This window comes from Paramisgurnus dabryanus, chromosome 17, assembly GCF_030506205.2.
Source record: "Paramisgurnus dabryanus chromosome 17, PD_genome_1.1, whole genome shotgun sequence".
Taxonomy (NCBI): Eukaryota; Metazoa; Chordata; class Actinopteri; order Cypriniformes; family Cobitidae; genus Paramisgurnus; species Paramisgurnus dabryanus.
Genome location: NC_133353.1, coordinates 31,306,613 through 31,319,324, shown reverse-complemented (window position 1 = coordinate 31,319,324; position 12,712 = coordinate 31,306,613). Strand labels below are relative to the sequence as shown.

General features: G+C 39.0%; 1 protein-coding gene across 1 annotated transcript in view; it reads left to right on the top strand.

Annotated features, from left to right (window-relative positions):
* Window positions 1-1,208: 1,208 nt before the first annotated feature.
* prkd1 (protein kinase D1) overlaps window positions 1,209-12,712 on the top strand; it is a 61,378-nt gene continuing 49,874 nt past the window's right edge. Inside the window, exon 1 of the mRNA XM_065288301.2 lies at window positions 1,209-1,646. Within this exon, the coding sequence (XP_065144373.1) occupies window positions 1,482-1,646 (165 nt within the window). The 5' untranslated portion in view covers window positions 1,209-1,481. The remainder of the gene's footprint in view (window positions 1,647-12,712) is intronic.

Genomic DNA, 12,712 nt, shown 5'->3' with positions numbered 1-12,712 from the left:
AACACAATTTCCTCCAAAATACTATGCTTTTTACACTTGTTAATGGTGCATGCTAAGGTACACCTCCGAGGGGCGCAAATTCAAAATAAGTGTTTTGAGTGTCATGTGTGTTGCTTGAGTTTTCAAAAAATGTGTTTGTTGCATCATGTGAACCATGTGCATCACGTGTTTTGTCAAAATAAGTGCCTGCTGCACACGCGTCAAAACCGTATGAGAAAAGAGACGCTCACTTTCACCAAATACACTCAAGACACTCCCTTAACAGTAAACTCTGATTACGCACGAGATTATGCGAGTATTTGGCAAACGCGAGTGTCTCTTTTATCATAAAGCCTTTAGACGCGTCTGCAGCAGGCACTTATTTTGACAAGACACGAGATGCACTTAGGCTGACTGGACGCGCCGAACACATTGCTGGGTCTTGTTTGTTTTCTGAGAATCTACTGAACCTACTGGTAACTTGTTTGCCACGTAGCAATAAAAAATATACTAAAAACCTTGATTATTCTGGTTAGTCACATTGTACTGCTATTATTTTGAACAAGACTGTATATGCCCGAACACTACCCACATATTAGGTGACGGTCTAGTTGTTTCTATAATCTAGACTAACTAAACTCCTAAAAATAAAGGGTTTGTTGCAGGGATGCCATAAAAGAAGCATTTTTGGTTCATCTGAGAGCCTTTTAGTCAAAGGTTTTAATAAGAAAAGCATTTGTTTTTTACCTTTTAACAATTTGAAGAAATTTTCACTACAAAAAATGTTTTGTTGAAGGTTTTGTGGATGTTAAAGGCTCTCAAACTTTTTCGGCATGTGCCCCCCTTGTGTACGGTGCATCCTTTCTTGGCCCCCTAAAGAAAATTTATGACATAAAACATTATAAAACGTAAAATTTGAATTAAACAAAACCTATTAAATTATACAATGTATTTTATAAAATGACATTAAACGGGGCCCCCAGTTTGAGAACCATTGCCTTATACCATACAGTACCTTTAGAAACCTTTATATATAACCCATTTTATCCTTAATTTGTTTGATCTATAGAGTGTATACTTTTTGTACTGTTGAACTCCCAAAATGAACGTATTAGTGAATGATTATTAATCTTTAGCATTGAAACTTTCACATTTATATGACTGTTCGCCATTGCAGCATCGTCTGATCCTCCGTGATGAAGGAAACAGCCAGGAGGCGGTGTCTTATCAGAGCCCAACATTAAACATATCTGACGTCTATATCTCCATCATCATCATCGACTCTCAATGTCCGAATAACTCTTTGCATTTCCGTTCCTCTTCATGCTACCGTTTTCCGTCAAATTCGCGTTGTTTGTCTGTTAACATTTGTCTTCAGGGATCTGAAGTTTGGCTCAGTTTGCGCAACCGGTGTGTGAACTCGTCGCGGCGCGCTGACCGAACCAGCAAACCCGATCCGATCGCCGTCCAAACGTGATTGTTTTGACATCAGGGGATTTCATATGAGCGTGCCTCCGGTAATCCGACCGCCGAGCCCCCTCCCGGGGTCGCAAGGCATTTCTTTCCAGATCCAGATCGGGTTGAGCCGGGAACCCGTCCTGCTGGACTCCGGGGAGTTCAGCCTGGCGCAGGTCCGAGAGATGGCATGCTCCATCGTGGACCAGAAGGTAACTGTTTCCATATTCCTCATGTTTCATTCATTGCCATTCGCTGTTTATTTATGCCGTATCGTACATAATGTAAGTAGTTATAAGGACCGAAGTTTGGAAATAACTTTTACTTGTTACTTATCTGTCAGTGGTGGGTTTTGGAACTTGAACATGAATGTAAATATTGGCATTTGTGTCGTAGGCTAATAGACAACATGGCTTATCATATATAAAACGAAACGACCCTAAATAATTGCCTACCCTTATGTTTTTATGCCATTAGTATTGATAAATCCAGCGTTTTAAGTCATATTAAGGCTGTATGTATTGAGACACACAGGCTTATAAATAGTTTAAAATGAGAAATCAAGATGAGATGTTTTACACGAGGGAGTTAAAATTAACTAAGACTACTCCAAAACCACAAGCAGCAGAAACACTGGATTTGTGACTTCAATGGGTTCTGCATTGTATTTTCCATTGACAGCCGTGACGTCACACGATGACGCGGGGCGGGTATTTATTGAACTAGTGAAAGGGTTGGACCAGCACACATCAGAGTCACAGCACATTTTACTGCAAGCCTGTCTCACATGCAGTATTTCATTATTTATAAAGTATTAGCATGTGTTACACTGTTTTGCAGTTCATATCATATCCTTGTAAAAGTAAGGAACTAGTTTGACTCAAAAAGTGATGGTGTAGCTTTAAAGGAACACTCCACTTTTTTAAAGAAAAAGTTAAACATCTGAGTTTTACTGTTTTGAAATCCAATCAGCCGATCTCCGGATCTGGCGGTACCACTTTTAGCATAGCTTAGCATAATTCATTGAATCTGATTAGACCATTAGCATAGTGCTAAAACATATATTTTTAAATATATATCAATATTTTTCCTATTTAAAACTTGACTCTTCTGTAGTTACATCGTGTACTAAGGCAGCAAAAAAAACTTTAAGTTGCGATTTCCTTGGCCAATATGGCTAGGAACTATGCATGGGCCGGTATAAGATTCTGGGGGTATGATTAGCAAGAATACCACGGTTTCACAGTGTTGCGGTATTGCCATTGCAACACTAAAAAATGCCAGGTAAAAATAAAGCCTTTAAATTATAATATGCTTTCAAAAAATATATAATATGTTCGTAATGTATTTTAAATGTAAACATCAAATCAATCACATGACTTAATGATTTAATTAATTTTGTATAAACACATCTCATACCTTGGAGACGGTATCACAGAACATTTTAGTGGTTTATTTCCCAATAACTACCGGCTGCCTCTACATTATCCCTTACTTAATGTCCATCAGTTCCACGAAAGCATCACCATCTAGATCAGGGGTCTCCAACCTTTTTATGAGCAAGGGCTACCACAATGGATAAAACAATCTGGAGGGCTACTTTTTGATATAGTCTACTTAAAACTTTTTTGTTTTACTTGTTTATTTTATTTTAATTGACTTGTTTATATGTTTTAGTATTGTTTAAAATTTTAACATACGTAAACCAAGCCAAGCTAATATAAAAAAATATGTAATGAATAAATAATACAGTTGAGACTATTAATAGAATGTGCTTTGGCGGGCACCTCACAGACTCTGTGCGGGCTACCTGGTGCCCGCGGGCACCACGTTGGTGACCCCTGATCTAGATTATCCAGAAAATTGTATAACACTCTGGATTTTATTTCTCAAAAAATAAGTAATCTTTTCTAAAACCAGACATGAGGTCATCCTCTTTATCCAGTGAGACAGTAGGACTTTCTTATTTTTTTCCAATAACATGCAATTATACGTTTAACTTTCAGAAAACAAATAATTACCATCCATCTTTCGTGTTTAGTTATTTTGAATTCTGAGGGCAGTTTACCAATTATTTTACTTCTAATATTCAATGTTCCCTTCTCTTATTTGTAGCAAATATCAGGAATATTCAGGTTGAAGTGATGTAGTTTAATTTCTTTTTTATTTCTAATTGCTTTTGTTAGGCAGATGAGTTTACACAATCATACCTCTATACCTCTATGATATATAATCATACATAATCTCACCAATCACTTTGCAACATGTACATCTACAGCTTTATTTTTTTCTCTTCTAGTAAAATTTTCCAGCATCCTAATAGTTTATATAACTGGCAAACACGTAAATATAGATTTACATCATTTCACCCCCAAGGACAGAAAACCAAATTTTTGTATACATTAATGCTTATACATATTTTCATTACATTTTTGCGCAAACACCTTTTCGTATACACTAATGCAGTGTTTCTCAAACTTTTTCAGCCCAAGGACCATCTTCAAATTTTTTTCTGAGGACCACCTAACAGAATCCCACTCTAACATGCCCCCAAAAAACAACAAAATAGGAAGGATAAGCTAAATTTAAGCTTAATATGCAACTGTTTCAAGGCAAAAAAAATTTTTTTTAAACACAAATGCAATGCTATGTTCAGAAATTATTATATGATTTTTATTTCAATTGAACAAGTAAATGTGAAATGAGTTAAGCTTAATATGAACAACAAACTGCACATGTGAAAAAAAAACTGCAATTAAACATACTATAACAGCCTATGTCCAACTTAATGTCATTCCAAAGAGCCCTTAGTTTAAAACTGAGGTGGTGGGTATATGAAGTCTATGGTTGTAACTATGGTAACAATAAAATGCTAAAAAATGTTCCCCTTAATGTCCAAAATCACTGAAATGACAGGGATTTTACACATGAAACAAAAACTAGTACATTACAAAACTAATAGATCTGTGGATTTTAGCTGCTTTCAGTTGATGGTTTAGCCACAGATCCATTTTTACGTTATTAAAACAGAATGGCAAGAACTGATATCACAGTTTTGCAAGTGCATTAAAAATCTACTTCAATAAGTGACAATTGTATAAACACTTGCCTAGTTTAGGTCATCTTTTGGCGGACCACTGGGGGGGTGGTCTGCGGACCACACTTTGAGAATTACTGCACTAATGCAATAAGCAGCACATGAACCCACAAGTACTTCATAAAGTTTCAAGTGTTTTATAAACAGCATAACACTATAATAACACAACAGACAGATTGTCACCACCCCTGGAAATGCACCAAAGATCTCCATACAGTTATAAATATCTTTTGGCAAAAATGCACTTTCTGTTTTGTAAGCACCTGTGCTGTGACACATCACTAGAACGATACTCGTTCTTTTCCATAAATATTACTCATTGTACGCATCTTGCAAAGTTTGCAAGACGCGAGGCGTTGACAACAACGCAATGTGCCACCATTATCAAATGTTTTTTTCTCTTTTCAATTTTTTTCACTCCCTTTGCAACTTTCGGGTTTATTTTGTGACATAGCGTGCAGAGGTTGCAGTTTGTAGTGTTTAAACAGATACAGGTGTTAAAATAGAGAGCAGTATTTTAATAAGCATAATAACAAGTGTCATGTGACGCTAAACAAAAAACACCTTTATTTGGCTTGAGGTTGTCAGTATGTGTTTTGAAAAACAAAAGTATGGGTTTAAGTTTACTTAAAAGAAAAAAAAGTAGTATGAGAACAGATCTAACCTGGGATCCTTCAACACCTTGTATACATGTTCTCATATGCACATTTGAGCATTAACACCAATAGTCCGATGTGAGATGTCGAATAAATGTGTATGAGGTATGGGTGACATTAGCTATGCAGTCTCAAACTGTGCTTATTGTATGTTGGGTTAGTGGGGCGGGGGATTTGATCCAAAACCACTGTCAGTGCATCTAAGCATTACATTTGATCATTTAATGCATTTTCAGGGAATTGAGCTCATGACCTTGGCATTACTAACACCATGTTGTATCAGTTAAAAGGAAAAATTCAGACATCATGAGGTTGAGAAAATGACTCAGCTTTAAAGCAATAGTTTGCCCAAATATAAAAAATTAATTCACAATCTTACACACACTCATGCCATGTATATGACTTCATTTCATAAGTTTTATATTATATATTACAATGCCGCTATTGTAATGATGTTATATGGCTCAAGATAGTAAAGCTTCAAAAGCACACACATTCATCATTAAAGTAACCCATATGACTCCACGTTTATGAAAAATGGGAAACCGATGGGTTTCGTTGTTATCACTGTTCTGCCATTTAAAAAAAATTATGTTTAACTGCTCTCTGATATCTACATAGAATATGTGTGGCTTTATAAAGTGCAAAAATTATCTAGAGATGGTTTTCCATGTCTATTTACAACCCTAGGATTTGCCTTTAGAATTAAATGGTCTATTATTACCTTATTTGGAAGGGTCATGAATAATAATGTTGAGCTTTGCTCTGATTGGCTGTTTCCCAGAGCAGCTCCTTCAGTAGCTCTGTGTTTGTGTGTGTTTGTTAGGCCTGGCAAACTTGATTCCTTTTAAGGATCCGGGTTATTGTGAGTCACTCACTCAAGTGATCCGGGTTGTGTGAGTCACTTGAGTCAGTATTGCTAAATTGCCAAGGAAACTCAGTACAGACCCACTTGTAACCGGCTGATCCACGCGACTCGAGATTCTCAGAGCCGGAAACATTGCAGACTCGCAGACCATGGACACGAGACTCGCTCTACAGATCCACTAAACGGCTGATTCGCGTGAAATCAGAGCCGGAGAGATAGTTCGCGCAGATCAGCCAGTTACGTATCAGCCGGCGGATCAGCTGGTTACTGATCAGCTGGTTACGAGTTGAGAGATTCTCGAGTCAGAGCAGATTCGCATGTCTCTCGAGTCCGCATTGTTTCCGGCTCTGAGTGAGAATCTCGGGTCAGTTCGCGGCTCACGCGGATCCACAGGTCTCTGGAGTTTGCAATGTTTCCGGCTCTGAGTGAGAATCTCGGGTCAGTTCTCGCGCAGATCAGTCTCATCAATAATGTTGAAAGAGGTTTGTGTGTGTGGTGGCGCTGTTTATGGTTTTACATTGAATTGTAGTAGGACTCAACTGATCCGGGTTAATGACACTAGAGACTCGCGACTCATGAGTTAATTTAAAGATCCGGGTTAAAGATCCGAGTGAGTCACGACTCAAACAGGTCTAGTGTGTGTGGGTTGGTCTATGTGGTTTACAGGGACATGAATAGTGTATAATGACATGTTTATTATGCTATAAAGGTGGTTTACGGGGACACAGACAGTGTCCCCATAAACGGAAAAGCTAAAAAAACATACTAAATGGTAGTTTTTCATAGATTAAAGACTGGCAACAGGTTTTTGTGACATTGGGGTTAGGGAATGGGGTAGGCAAGGGGAATAGAATATAACAGTTTGGACAGTATAAAATGCATTGCGTCTATGGAGATGTCCCCGTAAACCACATACACCAACATGTGTGTGTGTGTGTGTGTGTGTGTATAAACAGACCTTTTATGTTTGAGCTTTATCAGCAAAACAACTGTAATGTCAATTAGGCTTGTTGCGATAGTCGGTAAAACGGTGATTACTGGTGCTTCAGCCTCTCACCGGTAAGATCACTTGCCCACCGCGACACCGTCTTTCACCGTCGTTTTGATATTTTCTTGTAATTAAATAATTTAGTTTCGTTATAGAGAGCAAACACTTACAACTGAATGTGTCTGCTCCCTGAATTCAGCGAAGCTGAACGCGCATCACGTCACAGAGCAGCAGGTGTCGGATTTCATTTATTTCAATCAGAGTTTGCGAGGCTCGCGTCATCACAGAGCAGCGGCTGCAGGTGTCAGATTTAATTTATTCCTGTCAGACTGCGCCGAGCAGACGATGGCAGAAGCCGCGTGCTTACTCGTTTTTGTTAAAAGATACATATATGATGTTTAATATAGGCGAGATTGTTTTGTTGTCATGTTTTTCATTAAGAATAATAATAAACCCATCATTCAAGCAGCGCTTTATGGAGGAATAGCCGGTTGCTCTGCTTGGGACTGGCGGGTTTCTGTCAGAAGTACCTGCGCACATTGACTCAAGCACTTAAACCAGCTGTTGCACTCGCATTTGCACGCAAATTCATACGCGATTTAACGCAGCGTACGCAAGCGCTGGATTTAAACAACAGTTGCATCTAATTCAAAAGTGAAAGTAAAATGCGAACTTCTGTGCATTTATAAGCCCCTCCCACCCGGTGAAACCGGTAAAACCGGGTTTGTCACGCGCTGATTAACCGGTGGGAAAATTCTGTCACCGCAACAACCCTAATGTCAATAGTAGAACTTCAGCCTTAATGCTAGCATATAGCATTTACTAGCATATAGCGCTAACTCAGCCACCTGAGTGTATGACTTTCTACGGCACCTTTAAAGTGACAATGAAAAGGAAGTGATGATTGTCTTATTTTTCCTGTTAAGTAAAACGGCTTCTGAAATAAAAAAAGGTAGGGTGATACTTGAATTCGTCCATTGATTGGATCGTTGAAACTTGGATAATGTTGCTAATTGCTAATCGCTGCAATCCTTTACCTTGGTTTCCCATGAGTAGGTGTGGTTTCAGAGCCGACAGCGGACACGCCCCCAGTTTTTGGCAGCAAAGAATCCTGCCTGTTTTTCCAAGATTTTGAAAACGTATGTTTTTTACCTGTTGTTTTTTTTTTGGTGAAAGAAACTTTGGTGTCTTTGGTGTGAAAAACCGACAACACATTTAACATCGGATTTTACACAGACTTTACTGATGAATGTATGTGCGTTTTCGAGCTTGACTGTGTTGAGCCCCATATTAAACCATAACATGGTGGTATTGTAATATAAACTTCTTGAAGAAAGGAATTCATATACATTTGGGATGGCGTGAGAGAATATTTGGATAAACTATCGCTTTGAGGTCTCAGCGAGTGAGTGGTTGAAGCAAAGCAGAGGACACAAATCTCTTGAGATTGGAGGATCAAGAACCACTCAGATCTCAGACAGGCCTTAAAAGGTAGAGCAGCACTGCTTGACCACAATTAAACTACGATTAAGACAATATTTGATTTTTTTTTGTCATACTACAGTGTTCAAAGATTTTTAACAAGGATGTGTATATATATATATATATATATATATATATATATATATATATATATAGTTTATTTATGGCAGACAATGAGGGTTTTGCTACAGTGCAGAACTAACTAATCTACTGTAAAAAAGATTACAAGGGTCAGACTGAGGGGAGCAGTGATTTAGGGAGTGACACAAAAATGTCATACTTATCAGATGTTAGTTTTAGAATAAATAAAGACATGTCTGTATCAAATTCTGAGAGAATTTATTTGTGACCCTGTGAAAACCCAGCTAAAGTCATTTTTTTGTAATTTATTGTTTTCTACATAAAATCCTCCTACATAATGTAAACAACATTTTGTGAAAATATAACCTTGATATATTTAATATTTACTGATAAGATCATGTCAAAGACTGAAAGCAATGTGAAATCAACTATGAGGCCCCTAATCTAATAATTAAATTACGAGACTTTAGTCTGGTTCCCTTTCGAGGGAACTCATGCTGGGTCGCCATAGTGATGCTATGGGAAAGCCCCCAGGCGTGAGCGCATCTGAATGTGTATATAAAATTCAACCAATGGTGCTGCATAACGTCACCGGCGGGGTGACGCAGGAGCCAGGAAGTATAAAAGGCGACCTGAAAAACGCCCTTGCTAGCTGAAATATGAAATATGCCGAAGAAGGCGTAACAGGGATGCAGCAAGTATGGTAAGGGACATGCAGCGTCTCATTCCCTTCTTAGGGAACAAGGGTTACATAGGTAACCCAAGACGATTTCTTAGATGCTGTGGGTTCCCCCATGATTTAAAACCAATAGAAAACCTCTGGGGTGAACTGCAGGGGAGAGTCCATCACCGTGGACCTCAAATTCTAAAGATCTGGAGGGATTTTGTATGAATAAATGGTCTCAGATCCCTTGCCATGTATTCTCCAACCTCATCAGCCTTTAGAGAAGAAGCCTGCCAAGAGCTGTTATCTTGGCAAAGGGAGGCAACACAAAGTATTGACATACATTTAACAACGCTTAATTTTTTTATAAAACTGTGTTGTGTTTGTAATTGTTTCTTTTAATGAGAGTTTTTTTGTTTTGTAAATTTTTTTGTTGCAAAATATCAAAGGTTAAACAACAAAGAAATTTTTTCACAGCCTTCTGTGCTCATATTTACCAAGTGTGCCAATATTAGTGGAGGGCACTGGTGAGAAAATAACAAATGGCAGAACCATTTTGACTTAGAAATGGCAAGGGTAGACATTCTTCCAACAGATGAAATAAAAAAAAAACTATTCAGTGAGGAAATGTACTGTAATTAAATTAAAATGGACCCTTTATTTACTTTCTTAAAAACATTTCCGATCTTTTCTGTACAGATTGGTGCATGCATTCTAAAAATGCTGTGTTATTTTCAACCCAGCACTGGATCAAAAAGAGACCAGCATGTTGGGATGGCTTTAGTCTGGTTCTCTTTCGAGGGAACTTGAGTTGCGTCACCATAGTAACACTATTGGAACGCGCCGATGCTTAAGTGCGTCTAAATTTGTATATCAAATTATACCAATGGTGGGGCGTAACGTCACCAGCGGGATGACGTGGGAGTCAGGAAGTATAAAAGGCGGAAAACCCCTCGCTATCTGAAATATGCCGAAAAAGGCGTAACAGGGGATGCAGGAAGTATGGCAAGGGAGACGCAGTGTGAGTTTTCGAAGTTAATTTAACCGCTTTAGCGGCTGGGCTCGTCCCTTTTTCACCCAATGCTGGGTTGATAATATCCCAGCATATTTTAGAGTGTGCTATTTCAAATCTTTAATCATTTTTATTTGTAGTTATTGTAGTATCATCGTCTAAAAAAAACAATGTTTATGCATAGGCACTGTTTTGGCAAATTCGACATTAGTTTCACTTTGGTACAGTGATGGACATCTTAGATCAGCATCCACTATGGTCCTGTATATCTCAGTTAGCACCGCAAAGGGTCATGGGTTTGAACACACATACTGATACAGGGTTTCCTGCAGAATTTTTTTTAGTTAAGGTGGTTAGAGCCGGGGGGCGTGGAAATCAAAGGGGCGGGGTGTACGCGTCTGCGCTATTCTCCGAGATGTTTTATAAATTGGTTATCTTGGACAGTGACGGACCACTCTCATTTCGGCCGTGTGGCACGCGTCACTTGACAGCCTTTTGTGCAGCGAAATTATTTTGTACCACCTAGTTAAGGCGGTAGGGTTTCCCAGCTTAGGCGGGCCGCCCGAACTGCAAAGTGCTGCGGGAAACCCTGCTGATAAAATATGTATACCTAGTAATAGTCTGTAAGTATGTCTGTCTTTGGATAAATCTGCCGAATGCGTGAATATGAAGTCCAACGCAACATTATTTTCTTATAAATCTCCTGTTTCACTCTGAAATACGTAACATCATGGATTTAAGATGAGCTTGGGATTGGGAACAGCATATTTCTCGCAAAATTAACTATATAGTAGTATGTATAAAAACAGTGTGTAGATGTTTAAAAAAATACTCCAGAATCCTTACTGTATAAACAAAACTAGCAACAAAGGGCGAATTTATGACCTGATCTTAGGCAGTGAAAAGAAATGAAACTCTTTACCGTCTTTCTTTTCTTTCTCACACTGACAAAAGTCCTTAGTGCTATCAAGGGGCTGGCTAATAGACTGTGAATCCATTAGTGCTCTGGATTATCAGGCTTAATTAAAGTGATAGCGCCTTTGTTTGAAGTTTGCACCTTTTTGCATTACCGCTCGCTCAAAGTGTTCTTATTAATCAGCAGGGCTGCCGCACGCTTCATGCTAAGCGCTAAGCGATCCATTGCTCAGTCCATAGCATAGAGATGGCTGGCAGATGAGCATAGCTGATGAAGAACAGCTAGAGATATCACGTCAGCTTAATGCATCCATCACAGGTCTGCATGCAACAAGTAAAGAAATGAGCTTTGTGGACGCGGAGCTTGGTTATAATGGAGACGGCCGTGTTTTGCTCTTCTTGTTGTGAAGGTAAAATAGGCTTCAGATCTCCAAAAGATGTAGATTTTAACGCAATTATGCATTTTAATGGTTTTGATATTACATGTGAATTATTGATATTAGCTTATATGGTCATCTCTGCACTGGTCGTTCAGAGCGAGGCTTTCTTGTTGCTTGGCAACTGATTATGATTGCCTGTGAAGTACTTATCTGAGTGCTATTATGATGACGAGAGCCGTGTGTGATGGGGTCATGCACTTGCAGATACACACATGCACGGGGACGAACACACACATGAGAGCTACACATACATAGCCATTGTCGAGCAGCTGTTTCTGGAGAGCATTCAAAGAGCTGCTTTCATTACCATGAGAGACATGACGGTGTGCACGTGTGTACGTCTCTTTCTCTCTCTCTCTCTCTCTCTCTCTGTGTGTGTGTGTGTGTGTGTCTTCTTTCCCATTCATCTCAGTTTTTCAATGTGTGTCAGTGCCGCAAAGCACCCGTTGGTGTTTCAGCCAATCAGCTTGCAAGGTGTTTGAATGTTGAAAGTGTGGATTTTTGTTGTCATGCTTAATTCTGTGGCGTTGACTAAGGAATCACAGAAAGCATTTATTGGGTAAGGTGGAGATTTAGCGTTATGATGATGCGGACTCACGCTCTCAAAAGTGGAAATAGAGCAAACAAAGAAGAGTTAACAAAGAAACCTGTTAATTGCTTCCAGTAATGAAGTAAACACGGATGTCATGATTGAAACGACTAAAAATATGTAGCGTTTGTCAGTTTACTGAGAGGTTACCTCATTTTCATGGGTGTTCGAAGACGGTTTGGAAAAACAATTATCTCCTCAGGAGAACTGTGCCAAGGTCTCTCCGAGCACAAACGCAGCCTATAGCGTGTGTTTGTGATCTTTATATTGAGTCACTGTATTTATATATATGTAGTTATAAATCCAACTGTTGGGTAGCCTGGTTTTAGCTGGTCAGGCTGGTATAGCAGGCTGGTTTTAAAGGGGTTTTGGCCACTTTGTAGCTGACCAGCTTACCCACCAGCTTGACCAGGCTGGAAGCTTGGCCAGCTTAGCTAGCTGGTTGGCTGGTCTTAGCTGGTTTAAGATGGAAGTAGCTGGTTTAAG